General features: G+C 45.2%; 1 protein-coding gene and 1 pseudogene across 2 annotated transcripts in view; one reads left to right on the forward strand and one right to left on the reverse strand.

Moving 5' to 3' along the window:
• Positions 1–23,550, forward strand: part of CDH1 (cadherin 1) — a gene marked incomplete at its 5' end in the record, with an annotated part of 78,722 nt that overhangs the window by 40,503 nt on the left and 14,669 nt on the right. Inside the window, 8 exons of the mRNA XM_082676544.1 lie at positions 9,308–9,531; positions 13,675–13,818; positions 13,944–14,099; positions 14,859–15,003; positions 17,731–17,906; positions 18,171–18,299; positions 19,853–20,035; positions 21,942–22,186. Coding sequence (XP_082532670.1) covers positions 9,308–9,531; positions 13,675–13,818; positions 13,944–14,099; positions 14,859–15,003; positions 17,731–17,906; positions 18,171–18,299; positions 19,853–20,035; positions 21,942–22,186 — 1,402 coding nt within the window. The remainder of the gene's footprint in view (positions 1–9,307; positions 9,532–13,674; positions 13,819–13,943; positions 14,100–14,858; positions 15,004–17,730; positions 17,907–18,170; positions 18,300–19,852; positions 20,036–21,941; positions 22,187–23,550) is intronic.
• On the reverse strand, positions 16,642–16,874 carry LOC309836476 (protein CEBPZOS-like; annotated as a pseudogene). Its single transcript has one exon. The product of its transcript is annotated as a protein CEBPZOS-like (transcript).

A 23,550-nucleotide genomic window follows, 5' to 3' on the forward strand; every position in this document is an offset into this window, starting at 1 on the left:
TCCTACTGTAAGAGAGACAGGTGGGGAAAGAAAGAGGCCTTGAAACCCATAGGACCAGACCAGGCCGAGGAGAATCAGGACAATGCAGGGGTTCCGACTGTGGGTCTTCGGACCAGCCAGATCTGCCGGTCATTGCCGTGTGACCTTGGGAGAGTCACTTAATATCTCTGAGACTTTACTGATAAACCCGAGGGAGTGATACTTCCCTCATTGGTTGTTATGATAAGTTATTTTGCCTCTTGCCTCTCCTAGGGAAGCCTTTGTAGGATCATTCTCCACCCACTGGGTGCTCCAAGCGCCTGGGGGAAGGTTTAAAACATACCCATGCTGGGGCTTTGCCAGCCTTGGAGAACAGTTAGCCTGAGGCATGGCCCAGGCCTGGTTATTTTTAAAAAGCTCCCCAGGAGAGTCTCTGTGCAGGGCAGGGCACATTACACTAGACCCTGGATGGAGATGAGGTTAGAGGTATTTTGGTCAAAGTGCTTTATTTCACAAGTGGACGACCGAAACCTGGAGAGCCCTTTCCGGTGCACTGGGGCCTAGGACCCAGTCCTGAAGTGAGGGGCCAGCAGGAGGGGGAGGGAGAAGGGCCCTCCCTGGCCTTGGGGAACTCACCAGAAAGGAAAAATGGGCAGTATCTGTGGTGTGGAAGGGAGGCTTTTCTTTCTAATCAATAAGCAAACAGTTCCTGGAGTTGCCCAACCTGGCCACAGGAATGTTTGCTGGGTTGCAGTTGGTGGGAATGATCAATTATCACCTTTATTCAGGTGGGTGGGGTGTTTGTGTATTTAACACACAGCGCAGGGATAATAAAACTCTTCCAATTTAGTGTGTAAGCCAGAGGGCTTCTTGTTCTTTTTGATGAAACCAAACCAGCTTCGCTCCCTGTGACGGTGAAGAGGTCCCTGTCCACCTCTGCAGCAGGCAGGTGGTGGTATTCACTTGCTTCCCCTGCCTCCCTTTTTTAAGTGAATGGAGGTGAGGCTCCTTGGCGGTTAGCCTCCACTCTGGAAAACTGAAGCCAAGCCGTTGGTCTCGGATTTGAGCAGAGAAGCCGCCCCTTCTTCTCCAGCGGAGCCACCAGACCCCCACTGAGGCAGGAATATTGAGATTAAACAGAGTGAGGTTTTATCAGTGGGCTCATTTCTGAACCATCCAGGAGAGGCCTGGAGAGGCAAAGGATTTAAAACTGAACTCTTTTCTGGCCTTGATCTGAAGGAGGGGAAGGGGACTGGGGAGACCCTCTAGCCCTTCTAGACTGGAAGGACAGGAGCCTGCACCCCTCCCAGGCCTGAGTGGGACCCACATGCTGGTGTTACTCTCATTCCACTAGAATGTGAGCCCCAGGAGTGCAGGGATCACTACCTGTTGTGTTCACGCCTGGGTCTTCAGCACCAGAATGGGGCCCAGCACGAGAGGGTGTGCGGTGCCGAGCAGGCCACGGCACTCTGCTCCTTGCTGCCCCACGCTGCCATGTGGCTCAGTCCCTTGCCCTGGCACGCAGCCAGAAGCTGGGACCGTCTCTTCAAATGCCTCTTTTTGAGGCCTTCCCTAAATGCCCTTTATTAAATTGCCCCCTCCAGCCCTGCTGCTGCACAGAGCCTTGGAACCCCCTTACCTGCTTATTTTTCTCTGTTAACACTTTTCATTACTGACACTTAATAATTTTTTTTTTTTTTTTGGCTGTGCCACAGGGCATGTGGGATCTTACTTCCCCAACCAGGGATCGAACCTGCACCCCTTGCACTGGAAGTGTGGAGTCTTAACCACTGGACCACCAGGGAAGTCCCTGACACTTAATAATTTATTTGTTAATTATCTCTTCCCCATTGGAATGTAAGCCCCACGAGGGCAGAACTGTGCTTTGTTCACTGCTGTATTTCCCAGGCCTTAGAATGATTCTTGGCAATGAGTAAGGGCTCTGTAAATATTTGTTGAAGAAAGAATCCTCGAATCAGTCCCTTGAAGGAAATGAGGATGTCTCCTTTTACAGAATGGGGAAAATGATGCTCAAGGGAAGTCAAAGTAACTTGCCTACAGTGGCACCTAAGAAGCGAAGCTGGGATGTGACCTTAACTCAGTATGACCCCGTTCACACAGATGTAAAACCATAAAAGTATTTGCACTGGCTGTTAACCAACTGTGGAAGTGCCATTTATGACATTTTTCATGGGGCTGATTACGATCGACATCCATGGTGTTTGCTGTCTGAGAACTAAAACAGTGCTAGCCCAAGCAGAAACACGAACTGGGAGCAAACAGGCGCTGCCGCAGTGACCCAGGCAGCATGAGTAACCTTAAGACAAAGGGGGAAGAATCCAGGGTGACGGATCACCCCTTCATCCTGTGGGCTCCCCCTTGCAGGGGCCTGGGCTAATTTGTCCTTCATCTGCAACCTCACTGTTTTCTCCGCGCACTGATGCCCCCCTCTCCACCACAGTGTTTTTTTCTGGTTTTTTTGGGTTTTTTTTTTTTGCTGTATGCGGGCCTCTCACTGTTGTGGCCTCTCCCGCTGCAGAGCACAGGTTCCGGACGCGCAGGCTCAGCGGCCACGGCTCACGGGCCCAGCCGCTCCGCGGCATGTGGGATCTTCCCGGACCGGGGCATGAACCCGTGTCCCCTGCATCGGCAGGCGGGCTCCCAACCACTGCGCCACCAGGGAAGCCCCACCCCAGTGTTTTTTAATTTAGTTATTTTTATTTATTTATTTATTATTTTTGGCTGCGTTGGGTCTTCGTTGCTGCGCGTGGGCTTTCTCTAGTTGTGGTGAGCGGGGGCTACTCTTCGTTGCAGTATGTGGGCTTCTCATTGTGGCGGCTTCTCTTGTTGTGGAGCACGGGCTCTAGGCACGCGGCTTCATTTGTTGTGGCATGTGGGCTCAGTAGTTGTGGCACGCAGGCTCTAGAACGCAGGCTCAGTAGTGTGGCGCACGGGCTTAGTTGCTCTGTGGCATGTGGGATCTTCCCGGAACAGGGCTCGAACCCGAACCCGTGTCCCCTGCATTGGCAGGCAGATTCTTAACCACTGTGCCCCCAGGGAAGCCCCACCCCAGTCTGTTTTGATGGAAACAGAAGTGGAGGAGACTTTGGTCCTTGCGTCCCACCCAGGCAGCGCCCGTTGTTGACATCTGTTTTTAGAGTGTGAGTTAAATGAAGATGTAGCCCACTTATAATTTGTTCTGGGCAAGGACATGCTGGGAGGCTGGGAGAAAGAACTCAATAAGCTTCATGAAAGTAAACTTCTCATCCCTGGGATCCCATGGGAGCTGCCGGTCTACAGGGGCAATTTGATGGGGTGCGGGTGCCCAGCTGAGGACGCCCTGGGAGCACAGTGCACAGGCTCTGTGGACACACCTGCAAGTTGTGCTTGCACAATGTGATATTCTGAGCTGCTCAACTTCCCCAGAAGTGTCTGGGAGTTAAGTTGGCTGATCAGTGGAACTCTGATTTATTTCAGCTTATGTAACGTGGTGGCCTAAGGGGGAACATTCTTGAATCTAAAGTTTAAAACTTCCTCCTTTGCTTGGCTGTCTGACTGTCCTTACGTTTTTCTGAGGCCCTGGAACTGGATTTCCAGGGTGCCGCATTCATTCAGAGAGAGAGGGAGGGAGTGAGTGTGTGTCAGGGGAAGATGGGGTCAGGGAAACTTGGCTATTTTTATTCTGGTTACTCTCCACCTGTCCCATTCTGTTGTGTAAACTAACTTCCCTGTGGCCACTCAGCTAGCAACTAGTCTCGCAAATGGTTTATCAAACCAAGAGCCAGGCTGCCTGGTGGTTAAGTCCTGATGGGGCATCAGACCACAGGCTTTGCCACTTCATAGCTGTGTGGCTTGGCCAAGTCTCTTCACTGAGGCTTCTGAGACTGCTTCCTCGTTTAGAAGCTAGGGCTGCTGGAGTCTATCCCCCAGGGCCGCCGCTGTGTCTAGTCAGGCTGTCAGGTTGTGTTACTGTCCATAATTCTCAGTAGCAAATGGACACACATAACTGGAGACTTATCAGGGCTAAGAAGATAGTCTTCCTAGTGCATCTTGAATCTCTTCAACATCCCCCGAGTGTGGACAAACGGGAGACCTCATCATCCTTTCCCTCCCATTTTTTAAACATAAAATTATTTTTCTGCTGAGCGTGGGTGCCCATTAAACTTGGAATGGTTAGTAAATTTGTGGACACCCACCAAAGGGAGACATTCTAAAATCGTCCAGTGCCATCAAAGAAAATGGAACCTAGAAAGAAATTCTCTAGGAGGTGGTACCCGTGGAGAACTGTGGCTTTGTGGCTGGAGTTACAAACACTGCTGCTTACTGGCGAGAAGGGACTCCTGCCCAGCTAGATGACACACGTCTGTCTCCTCAGGGTGCCTTTCATCCATCAACTTAGACTTCTTGTCCTTTATCTTGAGTATTTAAGTTAGAAATCAAAGCCCTTGATTTGGGGGTACACAATGTCAGTGTGGCCCCGGGACCTCCAGGAGCCTCAGAAGGCTCTCTGATCTTGCCCTCGAGGTTGTGTGTGTAATTTTCTCTTCCAACGCCGAGGTCCAACGGTCCTTGAAACAAAGGTAAATGCAGTTTTCTTTGGTGTTAGCTATGGGAAATGCCTTCTGAGGAGTGGGAGACAAGCCATAAGGTACCCCTTTGTGTGTGGTGTGGGGAAAACACTACTTTCAAGTAGTTGCTTCTAAGAGACTGGGTTATCCCACTCATTACCAGATAACTCAACTATGGTTAGCTGGCTTTGATAGCAGGCCCCGTCCTTCTATCTCCCTGAAATATATGGAGGCTTAGGAGACTGTCTTGATCCTACCCACTCACATTCCAGCTGGGTGGGGGTGGGAGAAGAAACGGGATCCTTCAAGCAGGACTGTTCGTGGCACAATGGCAATTCCAAGCAAAGAATGTTGCTGAGCGCTCAGAGCCTGCCCCAGGACCAAAGAGCTTTTCGTGGACTTGGAGTTAATTTTTCTTTGAACTTCAGTCATCTCTTGCAGAGTGAAGAAGTAGTAGATTAAAGCTACATAAAAGAGTCACAGTGCGTTAAAGATACTTTTTAAGTCGCTTAACTTTTGTCGTTTTAAAAAGTTATTTACTGTAATTGTAAAACACCACATAATACAAAAACATTTAAGGAAAGCACGTTTCAAAAAACTGCCTCCAATCGTACTTTTTTCAATCTTCCCTCCACCTCCACTCAAATTACTGCTAACCTCCTGCTGTGTAGAATTCCTGCTGTTCTAGAATGTCTTTTTTCATTTTTGTTTCTCCATAATAAGTATTCCATCCCCATTTTGCATATGGGAACAGTGGTGAGGAACACTCACTCTGGGATCCGACAGCCCGGCCCCTCCTCCCACTAACCTTTAATTCAGGGCAAAGAAAATAGGGATGGTGATGCCTATACCTAAGGGTGACTCCGGGCGGGGGATTCAATCTGAAAACTGGATTTAAAGAGCATAGGGCAAGGGTCTGGCTTGTAGAGACAGGCACGAGGAAGAATGGTTAGGCACGTGAACTCTCAGACTGCCTGGGTCCCAATCCTCGTTCTGCCACTTAACTAGCTGCCTCAGTCTCTGCATCTCTAAAAAGGGGATGCTGCTGGTAGCAACCTTGAAGTGTTCTGGGATTACACGAGTTAATATTTGTAAAGTGCTTAGAAGAGAGCCTGACACATAGTGTTGTCACTTGTTTAAATATTAAGAAAATAGTGAATAAAAGGTAGTTGAAGCTGTTAGTTGAATGTGTAGTTTTTGATGGTGATAATGATGATATGGGGTTGAAAAGATCTTCCCGTTTAGAGATGGCCATTGGGTTCTTGGCTCTCGTCACTGGGATTAGGTTTCTAAACCAAGTGACCAAATAACAAGTTTAGGAAAGGACAAGCTGACTTAAAGAATACTTCATCCTTTGCTAGCTTTATTTTTGTTTTTTATTGTAGAAATGTTCAAATATACCTAATTCCCATGTACTGATCCTCTGGTTTCTACAGTTCGCCATTCTTGTTTCCTCCTACATGCTGGCATTAGTGTTCACCGTACCCTGAGATGCTGCCTAGCTCTTGCCAGGGTTGAAAGCAAGCTTCCCAGAGCCTTCCCGGAGCTGGAGATCCCCTTGGTCTTTCCTATAATTTCTAGTTTGTCAGCCCAGAGGCTCAGGTTGCACAGAAAGATAATGAGCACCTGGAAATTCAGGTTGAGCCTGCCTGTCATGGGCACACTACTTCTGTCACTTCTCAAAGGGCGGAGCTTAACCACCATTCAGACGAGATGCCCCAGAGCAGGTTAAGAGCCTTGCATTAAGTTATTTGCAAAACCATTTTCATTTTTTCAGGCCACCACCCTTGGCAAGTCCAATCATGCTTGTCCCAACTGCCCAGATTTGGGCTGGCTGGGAAAAGGAATTCAGTGTGAAAAATGAGGGCAGCTCTTGTTACCTGCTAATATGACAAGCCCCCAACACAGTCCGGTGCCCCCATTACTTCTGCTGGGGTGGGGTTGGGGGAAGGTTATTGGAAAAACATTTTGTTTTGCTAGTTTGAAAAGAAATTCCTGTTTTAGATTTAAAGGGTAGTATCTGCCCATCCTTTAAGGATTTTGTGTTTCTTCTTGCTTCTGTTGTCATTTTTTGGTTCATCTGTTCGTTTAGCAAATGCTTGTCCTCTAGCTTGTCTACTCAAATGCACAGAAATCATCCTCATCCCCTTCCACTTGCTTTGTTCTTTCACTTTCAAAATGTGATCACATTCACTGTCTTGGTTAATCCTCACAAAACCCGGAAGAGGTGGGCTCACTCAGTGGTGGAATCCTTCAGGATACAGTAGAGAAAACTGAGGCCCAGAGAGGTTAAGCATTTTGCTTAAGGCCACTCAGTAAGAACATGGCAAGGGAATTCCCTGGTGGTCCAGTGGTTAAGACTCTGCGTTCTCACTGCTGAGGGCCCGGGTTCAATCCCTGGTCGGGGAACTAAGATCCCACAAGCCTCAGTTTCTTCATCTTCAAATTGGGGATAATCATGGTACATATCCCCTCCGGCCCCCAAACATGGTCTTACTTTCGCTGGCAAGGGTGGGGCTGTCGGTTTCAGAAAAGTTTGCAAGGGTGGCTCCTAGTGGAAGAAATGAAAACTGCAGTCTAGACATCATAACTGGCTTTAGGGCTTTCTGGCAGAGACCTGATCCTTACGCATTTTAAGGTGTCTAGCCGTGCAAAATTGGCACAAAAGTAGGAATTTTTGTAAAAGATCTCTTGGACAAAATCGAACGCCCACTGGAAGAATGAGGGGGCGATTATTTGAAAGGGAGGAGAACAGGCCAACTTGAGAGTTTCCCAGAAAGAACTGTTTTATCAACTGTTCCTTCTGCCTGAAAGGCCCTTGAGCCAGGTTTCTGCAAGGCTGGCTCCTTAGGTCTCAACTAAGACGCCTCCAACTTCACAGAGGCCAGCCCTCACCATCCAGTATAAGTTACACCCTCCTCACACCTTCCTCTTCCCCTGCCACTCTTGTATCACCTTCTTTAATTCCGTTATATCTAGCATTTGTCACTACCTGAGATTTGGTTTTGTTACATGTCCATCTCTTCCACAACAGTGTAAGCTCAAGGGGAGCAGGTGCCTTGTCTATTTGTTCACAGAATTTTTTTCATCCTTAGAGCCCAGCACAGTTTCTGACAAATAGTTTGATGGAAGCCTGTTGAACGAACGAGTCTTTTAGGACTCTGATGTTTAGTGCAGACACTTTTCACCACAGCTTCTCCAGCATTGGGTATTAATACTTTTAAAGTTTTAATACTTTAATAACTATAAAACTTTAAATAGTTTTGTCTCTAAGCCACTGATCCTAAGTTCCCCCACCCAAGTAGTTCTCTTCTGTCTTTTGCATTTGTCTTGCTGTGTTGTATGTTCAGGTAGAAGAAGACTTTCCTATGAAATCTTCATTGTCTCCCTTAACTGACAGTGATGAGTTTCTCCACTGGGCCTCAGACTGCAAGCAGGCATTACCTCTCAATGCCTCGGAAAATAAGCATATAATCAGTACTTAATGAATATCACAATTATCTATGTCTTTTGTGGAAAATTGAATAAATGATTAGCCACAGCTACGTTTGTTTTAAAATTTTTATTTAATAGTGTCTATTATGTGCCAGGCACTGTTCTGTGTATCTTTTTTTTTTTTCTTTTTTTTGGCCACGTCACGTGTGTGGAGTCCTAACCACTGGATTGCCAGGGAACCCCCATGTTCTATGTATCTTAAAACAAGCCTAGTAGGTAGTTGCTATCGATGACTTCATTCTACAGATGGGTAGCCTGAGGCATGGAGAGATTCAATGACTTGCCCAAGGTCACAGAGCTAATAAGCAGAGCTGGGACTTGAGCCCCACCCTTGCCAGGGAAAATAAGACCATGTTTGGGGGCGGGAGGGTAAGTACCATAATTACCCTCATTTTGAAGATGAAGGAACTGAGGCTCAGAGAAGTTAAAAAATTTGCCTAAGTCCTCACCCTTAACCATGTAGCTGTGATGCCTCCCTCTTATTATCTGCCACTGTTTACTGAAATGTAAACTGTTTATTTAAATGTAGTTAATCCACAGCATCTCACCGTACCTAGGTCTCAAACTTTTGGACTCGGTAGATATTCTATCTCAGTTATTTTTCATATCATCAAGAGCCATCTGAAGGAGAGGCCCTTTTTTGTTATTGAAAAGGAGAAGTTACTTTCTTTTCTTTTTTTTTTAAAGGTGGAGTCTTTTTTTTTTGTTTAATAAATTTATTTATTTATTTTTGGCTGTGTTGAGTTTTCGTTTCTGTGCGCGGGCTTTCTCTAGTTGAGCGGGGGGCTACTCTTCATCGCGGTGCCCGGGCTTCTCATTGTAGTGGCTTCTCTTGTTGCGGAGCATAGGCTCTAGACGCGCAGGCTCAGTAGTTGTGCCTCACGGGCTTAGTTGCTCCGCGGCATGTGGGATCTTCCCAGACCAGGGCTCGAACCCGTGTTCCCTACATTGGCAGGCAAATTCTTAACCACTGCGCCACCAGGGAAGCCCAGAAGTTACTTTCTAGACAGCTTACTGTTTTCAGTCTCCAGGTAGATGAGAAAAGAATCGGACCACAATTAAGTCGCCCTGTAATTGTGAAGGACATAATGATGGCTTCCACTACTTTGATATCTTTGCTGTTCTGTCATCAGACTATGGTATGTTTTACTTGTGCCTGTTTTGTGTGAGTCAGGCTTTTGGTGGGTGAATGAAGTTCGATTTCTAGTGAAGGAATGCTCTTTAATCTCCTCAGTTTCCTAATCACTGTGATTTATACCCTGCAGTGAGTTTTGAAGGATGCACCGGTCTACCAAAGACAATCTATGTTTCTGATGACACCCGATTCAAAGTGGGCACAGATGGCGTGGTTACAGTCAAACGGCCTTTACACCTTCATCATCCAGAGATGAGTTTTCTTGTCCATGCCTGGGACTCCACCCGCAGGAAGCTCTCCACCAAAGTGACCCTGAAGGCAGTAGTGCACCACCATCACCACCACCATCATCATGTACGTTGGAGTGTTTCTTAGAAGTTCACTATTATTTTAGTATGCTGCTTAATCCAGGTTTCTCTGCCTTGGCACTATTCACATTTGGGGCTGGGTAATTTCTTGCTGTGGGTGTGTCCTGTGCACTATGTGATGTTTAGCAGCATGCCTGGTCTTAACCGCTAGATGCTTGCAGCACTCTGCCAGTTGTGACAACCAAAATTGTCTCCAGACACTGCCAATGCCCCCTGGGGGTGGGCGGGGAAGGGATGCTAAATAGCCCCTAGTTGAGAACCATTGGTCTAACTGAACTAGTTCTTGCTGTGGATTTTTTGTTGTTGTTGGGTGGATGGCAAGATACACTACCTTATTTCTTCAGGTAGTGTAGAATAGGGGGTAAGGGCATGGATTCTGTCTGGGATTGGGTACCAGCCCTTCTATTTACTACCCGAGTAGACTTGGGGGAGTTATTTAATCTGTCTGTGCTTGAATTTCCTTATAAGTAAAATGGGGATAATAATGACTACATGAATTATTACATGTGAGTTGCTGGAACTATGGTAGGTGTATGATAAGTACTCAGTAATTGTTAACTGTTCTTCTCATTCCCTTCCCAGAGGAACAATGAACACGAGTTCAGTTCTCTGGTCATTTTGCTCTTCGTGTCTCTAGTGGAGAGGGCCTTGGCAAAGAAGGGGAAGAATCAGCAGGAAGCTTTTGCCTGTTTGGACTGTAATCTCCACAAGATCCTTCCCCATTGTATCTGCAGTGCCTGGCCTTTGGGCCTGGCACATACCAGGAGCCCAGTAAATATTGAGTGGACAGATGGGTGCATTGGCCACAAATGAAAGGATACATGTCTGCCCAGGTTCTTGGCAAGAATGTTTCGGGAAATTGTTAACCAAAGCCAAATGCCTTTGCCAGTTTCTAAACTGCTCCCATGGTGCTGCCTACTGAAACGTCTCTCTGGAGGGCCATTCTAGTTGTATCCCGCTATCGCGTTGGGAGCGTGGAAGTACTGTAACTGCCAAGGCCTTTCAGGCTGGCTCTTGTCTTTCTCCCTGAAGACTGTTAAGATTCTAGGAATTTAATAGTCCTGATAGATCTGATTTTTCTCCCTGGTGTAATTGGCCAGACCAGAAAAGTGGGGAACTAAATTAACATAGCTTCCTGACTTAAGTCTCCAATTAATTCCATCATTCATGTAAGTCCAGCCTGGTAAGTTCTTGCTGGGCAGCTGTGTATGGAAGCCTCTTATGATGCACAGATGTAAACAAAGTTGATTTTTCAACTTTTCCTCTTCACCTTTGCCATCTGCCTTCATGATTATGTTCAAATACGTATTATAGAAAAGCACAAATTACAGTGATTTATGTAAAATAGAGTATTTCTCTTTCAAGTTAAGGCGATTGAGTGGTAAGTTGTGGCCAGTATGGAGACTCTTGTAGTCATCAGGAGGCTAGGTTCTTTCTTTCCTTTCTGTTCTATCATCCTCAGCATATGCCTCCCATCCTCAACAATACCTCATGATCCCAAGATGGCTGCTGGATCGCCATTTATCATACCTTTCCTCTGGATGGTAGGAAGTTGGAAGGGAGGAAGCCCAAAAATGTATCACTTAGTTGTCCACCTTTTAAAGAAGGCTTTGTGGAATTTTGAAGCAATGTTTCTGCTTACATCTCATTAGTTGGAACTTGGCTTCATGGTCACACCTAGCTACAAGTGTAGTACAGGAAATGTAGTTTTACTTAGGTACATTGTTGGACACAAAATTTATATATATATGGGGAGAGAGACAGAGGGAGAGAAAGAGAGATTTTTGATTTTAAATAAGAAAGAATGGATATTGAGCGGTAGGTGGCAACTCTACCACAGCTGGTTTGAGGTTGACTTTGGTTTGCCCCTAGTTCAAGGGACCCTTGTGGTGCCAGGTGGCCCTACACTGGAACGGGTGATAATCTTACCTCTCTTTTACTTCATATAAGAATAGATCCTATATATATCAAAACATCACATCGTACACCTTAAATACAAACAATTTTTATTTTGTCAGTTATACCTCAAGAAAGCTGGGGAAAAATATAAATAGATCTAACTTTCCAGTTTTGTCTCTTTGGTTGGATGGGTTTTCTTGGTCTGGTATCCTTGTTTTCTGAGGGATGGATCCCATGTTCAGTATGTTTAGACACGATTCCTTTTAATTTCACACATGAAGGGAATTCCCTGGTGGCCTAGTGGTTAGGATTCTGGGCTTTCACTGCCATGGTCCTGAGTTCAATCCCTGGTCAGGGAACTGAGATCCCACAAGCCATACGGCACTGCCAAATAAATAGATAGATAGATAAATAAATAAATGTCTTTATTTAAAAAAAATAATAATTTCACACATGAAGATGTTAATGGTATGTTTTGCCAGCACAATGTTCATCATTATTTATTATCATTCTCTGAAAATATTCCATAGTCCTGATGTCAGCAAGGTGTGCTCTTTGCCTTCCTCTTCAATATGGTAAATGAATTTGCATTCATTCATCAAGGCCTGTTTTTTTTACCATGGCTGTGCAAGATGATCATTTTTAGGCTTAGAATACCGTGTTGAGAATCAGTTTAGTATTTATTCCTGTGCTCAGGTCAAATCCCAAATTCCACTTCATTAAAACCATAACTCAGTGTTTCCCAACCAATCCAACCATCATTTTCATCATTAGCATTTATTGAGCACGTACTATGTTTCAGGCAGTATTCTAAGTGCTTTACTGAAATACTAGTATCACGTTTTATCCTTCCAAAGACCCTATGAGGCAGATACTAATATAATCCTCATTTTAGACGTGAGGAAAGTGTGGGACAGAGAAGTTAAATAATCAGCTCAGGAAGGTGAGGTGTCACAGTGAGGATACAAAGCCAGGCAGCCTGGCTCCAGAGCCTGCCCTTGGCCAGGGCAGGACTGCTTCTCTAGGAGGTTAATGCAGAGGGTGTGTGTTAAGGGGTGTGTGAGTGACTAGTATACAGAAATGCAGGATTGGGAAGGATTTTGTGATGATATCTGGTCATATTTCATGTCTGTCTTGTGCATTTTGAGTCACATTTTAAAAGCCAGGAAGCAGGGCTTGACTCTCACTTGACAGATAGGGATGGGTGACTCTGTGGAGGATGGAAAATGTAATTGTCCTGGAACCTTTACTGTGTTACTACCAATCACTTTAGAACACTTAAAACAATTTGGAAGATCTTTCCTTCCATCTTCAGCTATCTTATTTCCCTGTGTGTGCATAAAGTTATCGCACATGAAAACTGTTCAATACAAGTCTCAAAGGGCACTTTTGCTTCCCATGCAAACAACTTCTGTTAGAACAAATGGAAACCATACAGATATACTAACACAGTGAGATTAAGGGATTAGTATTGATCACAAAGTAGTAAGTTCCCAAAACTTACTCACTTAGGCTAACTCTACTTTGGAGACCTATATCACTAGGAAAAATATAAAAGAAAAGAATATTAAAAACACCTGAATATCTAATTGTTGAATAAGCTCTGCTAGTAAATCATTGGAGTATAATGTCCTATTAAAAATGACAGGCGTGGGACTTCCCTGGTGGCGCAGTGGATAAGACTCCGTGCTCCCAATGCAGGGGGCCTGTGTTCGATCCCTGGTCAGGGAACTAGATCCCACATGCATGCCGCAACTAAGAATTCACATGCCACAGCTAAGGAGCTGGTGAGCCTCAGCTAAGGAGCTGACAAGCCGCAACTAAGGAGCCTGTGAGCCGCAACTAAGGAGCCCACCTGCAGTGACTAAGACCCGGTGCAACTAAATAAATAAATAAAATAAATACATAAATAAAATAAATATTTTTAAAAATGACAGGTGTGAGATATAGGCTTGAAATAACTCTTAAATAATGTCAAACCCTCAAACCTATCATCGTGTGTGCATAATGATTACTGAACTCTAGACACTAAGAAGGATCAAAAGAGGAAACCGTCTTTCTGATACGGTAAAGAGGTCCATTGGGTTTTGTTTTGGCTGTTTTATTTTGTTGTTAAACGAAAGCCATGCCCTGCCCTCAGAAGGCTGGAGATGCTGACTGCCTAGGTTGTTCAGCCCGTATCATCTTTCCTGAATTATCTCATTTTGTTCCTCATCTTCTTTCCTTTTAGGACTCTCCCTCTGGAACCCAGACAGAAGTGCTCACATTTCCCAGCTCCCACCATGGTCTCAGGAGACAGAAGAGAGACTGGGTTATTCCTCCTATCAGCTGCCCAGAAAATGAGAAAGGCCCATTTCCTAAGGCTCTGGTTCAGGTACAGAAGGAAGTTCTCTATTTCTCTGGGAGGAATTTGGCAGAGAAGGACCAAGGAGAGAAAGGGAAAAGAGCCAATGTCAGAATCCTTCCTTGCTAATTCATTTCTTTCTGTTTTGTCTTCAGATCAAATCTAACAGGGAAAAAGAAACCAAAGTTTTCTACAGCATCACTGGCCAAGGAGCCGACGCACCCCCTCTTCATGTGTTTATTATTGAAAGAGAAACAGGATGGCTAAAGGTGACGGAGCCTCTGGATAGAGAACATATTGCCAAGTACATTGTGAGTGTCTCTTAAAAGCACTTAATGATGGGGTTACATCCTTTCAAAATTTTTTTGGTCAACTCACGCTGATCATAGATCAGATGTTCTGGACATTTGAAGAGCTTAACTTGATACCTTTAGACCTGTTGATAAGGAGAAATGACAGGAGAACCTGCAAAAATTGGGGGCTGTTCATGTTTTCCTTGTTAGGAATAAAGTGGGGAGAGTCCTGGGGCATCAGACATGATCTTAGACCCAAGATGTCAACCTGTTCGTGGGACTCAAAGTCCCTGACACATAGGCAGAGGCTGGTGTTGATGTTGGGGAACAAAAACTATTTCTGGGCCTTGAGAGCAGTGTGAGCTTAGGGAAGCTGGGAGGTAATGCTTTGATGCCAAACACAGGGAAGTCTGGGGGGAACGCTAGACTCGAGCAGCCAGAGCAAATTCGACCCTGCTTGGAACCAGTCAGAGTGTTTTAGGCTTCCACCTTTATCTCCTAGGCCCGGCCCCCAGCCCTTATGTGGGAAATGGGGCTCTGAGCTGGTGGATGTGTTCTCCAGCCCATGATCTCACAGGTCATGGTCTTAACCAGTGTCATGACCTCACTGAAGCAGCAGCACGTGTGTGGGGGATGTTCTGTGCTTGGGGCGGGGCAGGGGGTGGTCCATGCATACTTGAGTGGGAGGGAGTGGGGGCCGGGTGGAGCCCACTCTGCTCTGGTTGGAACACTTCTCCCACCTTGTCTTCCCGAGTAACCCTCACCTGGCTCTTGCAGCTCTTCTCTCATGCTGTGTCTTCAGACGGGCAAGCAATCGAGGAGCCGATGGAGATTGTGATCACCGTGACCGATCAGAATGACAACAAGCCTGAGTTCACCCAGGAGGTCTTCAAAGGGTCTGTCATGGAGGGCGCTCTTCCAGGTACGTCCAGCAACGAGGAGATCAACACCCATCAAGACACTTAGATGCTTTGCACCCCCAAGTGTTGGGGCTGGCGTTTGGGGTCAGACCCTTCATATGCACAGAACTTCTTTGGAAGACACTGTGTGTAAAACATCCTACCTATAGAAATATGTATAAAATGTTTAAGCCCAGTTTAAGAAAAGAGCAGTTTAAGAACAACCTTCCCTGATTAAGTAACAGATCCTTGTTAGTAGTTTACAGACCCTGTACAATCCTTCCTGATCACATTTTTTCCCTCCTCCGTAAAGACAGCCACCACCCTGACTTTTGTGATAATCATTCCCTTGCTTTCATTTATCTTTTACCACGTGTGTACTTACAGTTTTGCCTACTTTTCTACTTGGTGACAAACTGTTTTTCCAAGGTGGCTGAACCAATTTATACTCCCACCAGCAATATATATCATGGAATTGTTTGACTTCTTTTTGGCCAATCTGTGGAGTGTGTAGTTATATCTCAGCATAACTTAAAATGGAATTTCTCTGATTATTAATGGACTAAATAAGCATCTTATCATATGTTTGCTGACCAGCTGGGTTTCTTTACAACTTGTCTATTCAAGTCTTTTGCCCTTTTTGTCTCTTGGGCTGTTTGTCTTTTGCCTATTGATTTTTCTTTTTTTTTAAATGACAAATTTTATTCCAAAAGGGCTCCAGTAGTCCCAGAGACATTGATGTAGAGTTTGAATAGTGTTTCAGGTAAAGTGAAAATGGATAAAAGCAATATTTCTAGTTAATATATTTTTAGATAATGTGATTTTAAATGTTTCAGTTAAAATGTAATAAATATTAATGAACTTATTTGCAAAACAGAAACAGACCCACAGACAGAAAACAAACCTATGGTTACCAAAGGGGAGAGGAGAGGGGGATAAATGAGATAGACAACAAGGTCCTGCTGTATAGCACAGGGTACTTTACTCAACATCTTGTAATAAACTATAATGAAAAAGAAAAAATGTAATAAATATTAAAAATAGATGTTTTAGGGCTTCCCTGGTGGAGCAGTGGTTGGGAATTCGCCTGCCAGTGCAGGGGACACGGGTTCAAGCCCTGGTCTGGGAAGATCCCACATGCCGCGAGCAACTAAGCCGGTGCTCTACAACTGCTGAGCCTGCGCTCTAGAGCCCGCGTGCCACAATTACTGAACCCGCAGGCTGCAATTACTGAGCCCACATGCCCGGAGGCTGTGCTCTGCAACAAGAGAAGCCACCACGAGATGCCTGTGCACCACAAGGAAGACTCGACAAAGCCAAAAATAAATAAATAAAAGAAATAAATTTATTAAAAAAAAAATAGATGTTTTAGTATTTTATCTATTTTGACAGGTTTATACAGAATTATAGGGGAGTTTTTTTATTTGTTTGTTTTGTTTTTAAAGGAGAACCACTTTATTTTGAGTAGTAAATGAAACTCCATTTATAACATAATAAACAAACGTTCCATCAATTTCTTCACGGTTAGTCCAAAGAACAACTGCTTTAATTAGAATTTACATTTCACCTTAAATATTCTAAAATCCATCCATGTCAACTTTGGAGTTTTAATCTTGCCTGATACTATGAAATAGGGCAAACCTTGATTGATGGTCAAATTCTTAATTTTTGCTGTTCAGCCACTTTTCTTGCTCTTGCTCTCTGATTCCGTACATTCCAGAGTGTTCAGTGGACTTGCAATAAACTTCCAAGATGAAGGAGAATTTCTTGCTCATTGTTTGCCTGAACTCTTGACTTGTATTCATCTTTCTGAACAAAAATATGCTCCAAAAATGCCCACAAGTTCAGCTACTAAAACTCCTTTAAAGATCTGCTTTGCCAGTGGATCCATAGTACGGGCTATCCTGAGGCACGTACTTGTGGGGCTGCGCATGCCTGCCTATTGATTCTTTTTTTAAATTTATTTTTGGCCACGTTGGGTCTTTGTTGCTGCACATGGGCTTTCTCTAGTTTTGGTGAGCAGGGGCTACTCTTCGTTGCGGTGCGCAGACTTCTTATTGCGGTGCGCAGACTTCTCATTGCGGTGGCTTCTCTTGTTGCGGAGCAGAGGCTCTAGGTGTATGGGCTTCAGTAGTTGCAGTGTGTGTGCTCAGTAGTTGTGGCTCACGGGCTCTAGAGCGCAGGCTCAGTAGTTGTGGCACACGGGCTTGGTTGTTCTGCAGCATGTGGGATCTTCCCGGAGCAGGGATCGAACCTGTGTCTCCTGCATTGGCAGGCGGATTCCCAACCACTGCACTACCAGGGAAGTCCCTGCCTATTGATTCTTTTTTTTTTTTTTTTTTCCCTGCCTATTGATTCTTGAAGAATTGTTTAGGGATTCTGTGAACTAGTACTTTGTCTGTCACAAGTATTGTAAATATTTCCTTCTACCTTGAAGGCAACAGTCTCAAATGACCATTCTCTCAGGTGGAGCTGTGGCTAAGAAGCCAATTATAGAAATTTCTGGTATTTTTCCTGTTTTATACACTATTCACTCAGTGTAAGAGACATAGCAAAGATGTTTTAGCTTAAGGTTATTTATTCCCCATACTCCTCACCCACCCTCCCCACCCAAAATATCCTCTGGAAAAGCTGGGTTCTGGGAACACCACTTGCTCATTTGGTGGAATGCGTTCTTCCTCCCCTAGCGCTTTAGTCAGAATTTTGGAAATTAAAGTGTAGCTTGACTAAATCTTCTCCTTTGCTTCCAGGGACCTCTGTGATGGAGGTCTCGGCCACAGACGCAGACGATGATGTGAACACCTACAACGCTGCCATTGCTTACACCATCCTCAGCCAAGAGCCTACGCTGCCGCACAACAAAATGTTCACCATCAACAAGGACACGGGTGTCATCAGTGTGCTCACCACCGGGCTGGACCGGGAGGTCAGGGGTCAAGAGGATCCAGAGGGTATTGAGGGCAAATAGCTCGATCGTCTGGATGATGTAAAACTCTGCCGAGGCCAGTTGCTGCTTAGTATGGTGATGGTTCTGAGCTTTGTATCTAAACATTTGTCCAGAGGTTTGGGGCCAGGCAGGCAGGCAGGTTGGCATTTAAGCAGATGAGAAAATAATCTGTTTCTATGTGATGGGCTGGGCTGTGCCTGATGTGGCTGTCAGTCCTGACTCAGGTGTGTTTGATCTCTACAGAGTTTTCCCATGTATACCCTGGTGGTTCAAGCTGCAGACCTGCAAGGTGGAGGCTTAAGCACGACCGCAACAGCTGTGATCACAGTCAATGACACCAATGATAACCCTCCCATCTTCGACCCAACTACGGTAATAACCCTGCAACTCCTTAGAGAGTCTCCAAAGGTCCTTGGTTGTTTCCCAGTATCTCATGGGTGAACCCTTTGGAAACGTTTTCCAGACTAGTAAACTTGAAGCTAAAAAGCAAGCAGGTCGGGATGTCAGTTGTCTCTGCCCTCCTCAGCCTGGGACATATTGACACAGGTTTCTGAAGTTGCAAAAAACACCTATTTTTAGTTTTTTTTTTTAAGGAACTTCCATATAAAGATGTTAAAAAAAATAAAAATAAGGAAAAAAAAAAGCACCTATTTACTGCATGTCCTCATCTTGGTAGCAGATCTTACCAGGTTTTAGTTATTCATTGAACAAATATTCTCTGGGTTTATACCAGACACTGTCTTAGACACTGGGGATATTATCACAAGCAAGGCAGACGACACTTCTATTCTTGTGGAGTTTATAGTCTAGCTAGGGTGATGTTATACAACTTATACCGATTATCGTGTATAATTATATTAAATGCAGTCAAGGAGAAGGTACTGAGAGCTGTGTGAAAGAACCTGAAACCTTATTGTGTTACCTAGAAATCAGCTTAATGGTTAGTAACAGAGATTTGACTCTTGTGGTTTAAACAAACAGGGTTGACTTTTTCTCTTGTGTCACTAATGGTCCAGAGGTAGATAGTCCACTCAGTCAGTAGAAACCAAGCCTCCTTTATCTGCTTTCCCACCATCCTTGGTACATGGATTCTATCCCCATTGTCACCTTGTGGCCCAAGATGACAGCTGGAGCTCCAGCCACATCTGTGCTTCGTTCAAGAAGGCGGCAAAGGCGAGGGGGCATAAGGTCTTGATGTCAAGTCAAGTTTTCTTATTTCTGTGAAGACCCATCCCACAAGTTTCATTTACTAGCAACTGCTGTCTGCAAGGAAGACTGGAAATACAGTATTTTCTCTGGGCACGTCGCTGCCGTCAACCACATAGTTAGTGAAGAAGAGGAGAGTGGATATTCAGTAGACAATTAGCGGTGTCTGCCACTTTAACCTAGCCACTGTGAGTACAGGAGGCTTAAGAAAGACAGATTAATGCCCCGCATCAAAAGGAAGCTTGATGAATAGCAAGAACTGAAAAACAGTCAGTGTAATGAACCAAATGAGACCAGGTCCTACAGGACCTTGTGGACTGAATTTAGAATTTCAGAATTGATCCTGAGTGCAGTGGGTTGTTATCAAAGGGTTTTAAGTAGAAGACTGTAATGACCAGACATTTATGAAAATTACTGGTACCACTGAGAATGATGGGGAAGACGGGAACGGGGGATAAGCTACAGTGTCAGCAGTTGGGCCAGAGTACGCTGAGAGGCGTGGACAGCCAGGGCCTTGGCTCCTTCAGGTACTCACAGGGTCCCTGAGTGCTGGCTGCTCCACCAACAGGAAATAAGGGCCATGCTGGTAGGGTGGGCACTTCTTCAAAGACTCATCAAAGCTTGGGCTCAAGAAAGGACTCCTTTAGCCCCCTGAACCCTGGCTCCACTGCTGGGTCTGAGTATGTCCTAAGTGACACATCCTTTTCTTTGCTCTGCAGTACAAGGGGTCGGTGCCTGAGAACGAGGCTAACGTGGTCATCGCCACACTCACAGTGACTGATGCCGATGTCCCCAATACCCCAGCGTGGGAGGCCGTTTACACAATATTAAATGATAACGAGAAGCAGTTTGTTGTCATCACAGACCCAGAAACCAATGAAGGCATTTTGAAGACGGCTAAGGTTTGTATCGTTCCTGGCAAGATGCAGAAATTGACAACGCAGCCAGAGGCCCTTGTCCCCTGGTGTCTTCTCTGAAGTAGATTAGTGTGGCCTTCGTGGGGTGGGGGAGGGCAGCTCTCCCAGATTCTGGTGGGGTTTGCAGTGATTCTTCAGGCTCATGTGAGAAATCAGGAAGCTCCCACACCACACCCTACCATCTGTTTTATTTTTATTATTATTATTTTTTATAAATTTATTTTAGGCTGCGTTGGGTCTTCGGTGCTGTGCGCAGGCTTTCTCTAGATGCGGCAGGCAGGGGCTACTCTTCGTTGCAGTGCGCGGGCTTCTCACTGCGGTGGCTTCTCTTGTTGAGGAGCACGGGCTCCAGGTGCACGGGCTTCAGTAGTTGTGGCGCACGGACTTAGTTGCTCCGCGGCATGTGGGATCTTCCCGGGACAGGGCTCGAACCCGTGTCCCCGGCATTGGCAGGCGGATTCTTAATCACTGCACCACCAGGGAAGTCTGTACCATCTGTTTTAATATGTTCTTTCTCTGAAACATTTGCCCACCCTGCCATATCCATTTTGCAAATGAGAAGAAAAATGGTTTATGGTCTCTGCTATTTTGCTGGATGATTTTAGAAGAAGGGCAAATAAGCCTGTGAAAGATGTCTAGGAGACATGAACAGTAAGAAGTTGAGTGATTTCCTTGTTGAAGTTAGTCAAAGAGTTAATGAACGGATCCCTAACTTAGCGCCAGAGGTTTGACTTCCCCTTGAGCAAGTGAGCAGACCCTTCATTTCTGGATCACTTAGTACGTCATCTTAACTCCCACTGAACATTTCTTTGTTTAAATTTACTTATTTAATTTATTTTTTTTTTGGTTGAGATGGGTCTTCTTTGCTGCGTGTGGGCTTTCTCTAGTTGGCGGTGAGCGGAGGCTCCTCTTTGTTGCGGTGTGCAGGCTTCTCATCGCGGTGGCTTCTCCTGTTGCAGAGCACAGGCTCTAGGCGCACGGGCTTCAGTAGTTGTGGCACGTGGGCTCAGTAGTTGTGGCTCGCGGGCTCTAGAGTGCAGGCTCAGTAGTTGTGGTGCACGGGCTTAGTTGCTCCGTGGCATGTGAGATCTTCCCAGCCCAGGACTCGAACCCGTGTCCCCTGCATTGGCAGGCAGATTCTTAACCACTGCACCGCCAGGGAAGTCTTCCCACTAAGCATTTGATGTCAGCGTTTTCTGTTATTATTCTATCACCAAAAGAAAAAAGGTAGTAATTTGAGTTCCCGCCATACGAAAGGTCCTTCATAAAAGCTCCAGTTGATCCCTTACAGTGCCTCTGTGAGATAGTTCCTTTTCCTACTTATTTAGGTGTGGAAACAGACCCAGAGGTTCTATTGCCCAAATCACACAGCTAGGAAATGGCCAGGCCGGGATTTGAGCTCACTGCCGACTGATTCTGAACTTCATGTTCTTGCCACTAAACTTACTGGGGTTAGGGAGGTGGACAGGCAGGGTTGTTTGTCCATTTGCTGTCACATGGGCTGCATGTCAGCATAGGATGTGAACATTCTTATTGGTCTCAGGTAAATAAATGACTTAATGTGCTACATTTGTTAATAGAGGCTTGCCAGTTGAGATTTCATGTAGCTCATCTTTATTCTCTACTGGGGTTCTCAACATGAATCTGGTTGCATGTTAGTCATTGGGAACTTTTTAAAAAATATTGATGTCCAGACCCCAACCTCAGAGATTCCTATTCGCTGGCTCTGGGGTTAGGGTCCAGGCATGTGTTTTCTTTAAAAGTTCTCAAGTGAGTTCTTCTTAATGCAGCCAGATGTGAGAACCACTGATATATTGCTAACCAAAAAACAATAGTTAAGGATTTAATGGGGTTTTTTTCTAACATAAAATGTATTTTTTCTGCTCTTTAGGGCTTGGATTTTGAGGCCAAGCAGCAGTACATCCTGTATGTGGCAGTGACTAATGTGGCCCCCTTTGAGGTCACTCTCTCCACTTCCACAGCCACCGTCACCGTGGACGTGATGGATGTGAATGAAGCCCCCATCTTCATGCCTCCTCAGAAGAAAGTGACAGTGCCCGAGGACTTCGGCTTGGGCCTGGAGATCACATCCTACACCGCCCAGGAGCCAGACAGATTTATGGAACAGAAGATCACGTAAGTGTGAGGGGTTTTCCACTTACTGGCAGCAACTAGCTGTGTGCATACGTGTATGTATAAAATATTTTGTTCATGGCATTTTTATCATCGTTGGTCTGTGGAAGATCCTTCTCTTGTTTGGCTTATTTATATTTTTATCCCCATTCCCCACACCTTGTCCATTCCGTCCATGGTCAGCCATTGTCGGTTTACTGTGCTTCCTCTTTTTGAATTCACTTAGTGTAGTAGGAATGTGGTTTTAATTTACATACACGGTATTGTGTTATAAGTAGCTTACTGTTTCTTTTTTTGTTTTGTAAACTTGAAGGCACTTCTGTAATGTAAATGACAGCCACAGATGCTGAAAACACACATACAAACCAACCAACAGCAACACCACTGTGGCCACGTATGATAAAGGATGTTCTTATTCTTTTGAGAGCTAGGTCTGATGACATACTTGGTGTTCAGGTGTGACAATGGTGGAAACTCAAAGGGAAGACTGTTAAGCACAAACCCAAGCATGGCACATCTGCGTCTTTTTAGTAATAGCATGATTTCCAGAGATAACAAAGGCCTCGGTCACTTCCTCTTCTCAGAGAGAGATTCATACCTGTTAATATTTACTTTAGAGGAAACTATTAGAATGCTCTGAACTATTTAGAAAAAAGGTTATGCAAATCCAGTATAGAGTCCCACTTGGTAATAAATTGAGCATGTTCTTGTTTGGAGGGGGAGGTGTTTGTGTTTTAGTATCAGTGCCTGTGACTTATTAAATGTAAAACAAACATGAAGTTTAAGTGCAGCTTCAATTTCTGAGTTATTCTGGGAAGTACTAATTCTATCCTGATTGGAAGGGCTCATAAATAGCTTTAAACTGTGCATGTGCGCCATACGGATAAAAAGGATCCAGGTAGTGGTATTAATGGCTGCTAGAATCATTAGATCAAGGATGATGAGGAATTTTTAAACGGAGGAACCAAGCTGGGACCATCCAAACCTTCTGATAGATTTTAACATCTGCTGGAAGAGCAAGGACAGCCCAACATGAAGTGCCACTCGAAGTGATTCAACAGCATGTACACAGTGCCACTTAAATGTTATATTTGGGGGAGAAAAGAAGGGTTGAAACAGAATCTAATCAAACCTTAGGATTTGATTTTTTTTTTTTTTTTTTTTGCTGTACACGGACCTCTCACTGTTGTGGCCTGTCCCGCTGCGGAGCACAGGCTCCGGACGCGCAGGCTCAGCAGCCATGGCTCACGGGCCCAGCCGCTCCGTGGCATGTGGGATCTTCCCGGACAGGAGCACGAACCCGTGTCCCCTGCATTGGCAGGCGGACTCTCAAGCACTGCGCCACCAGGGAAGCCCTAGGATTTGAT

The sequence above is a fragment of the Grampus griseus genome (assembly GCF_964374135.1).
Source record: "Grampus griseus genome assembly, chromosome: 19".
Classification (NCBI taxonomy): domain Eukaryota; kingdom Metazoa; phylum Chordata; class Mammalia; order Artiodactyla; family Delphinidae; genus Grampus; species Grampus griseus.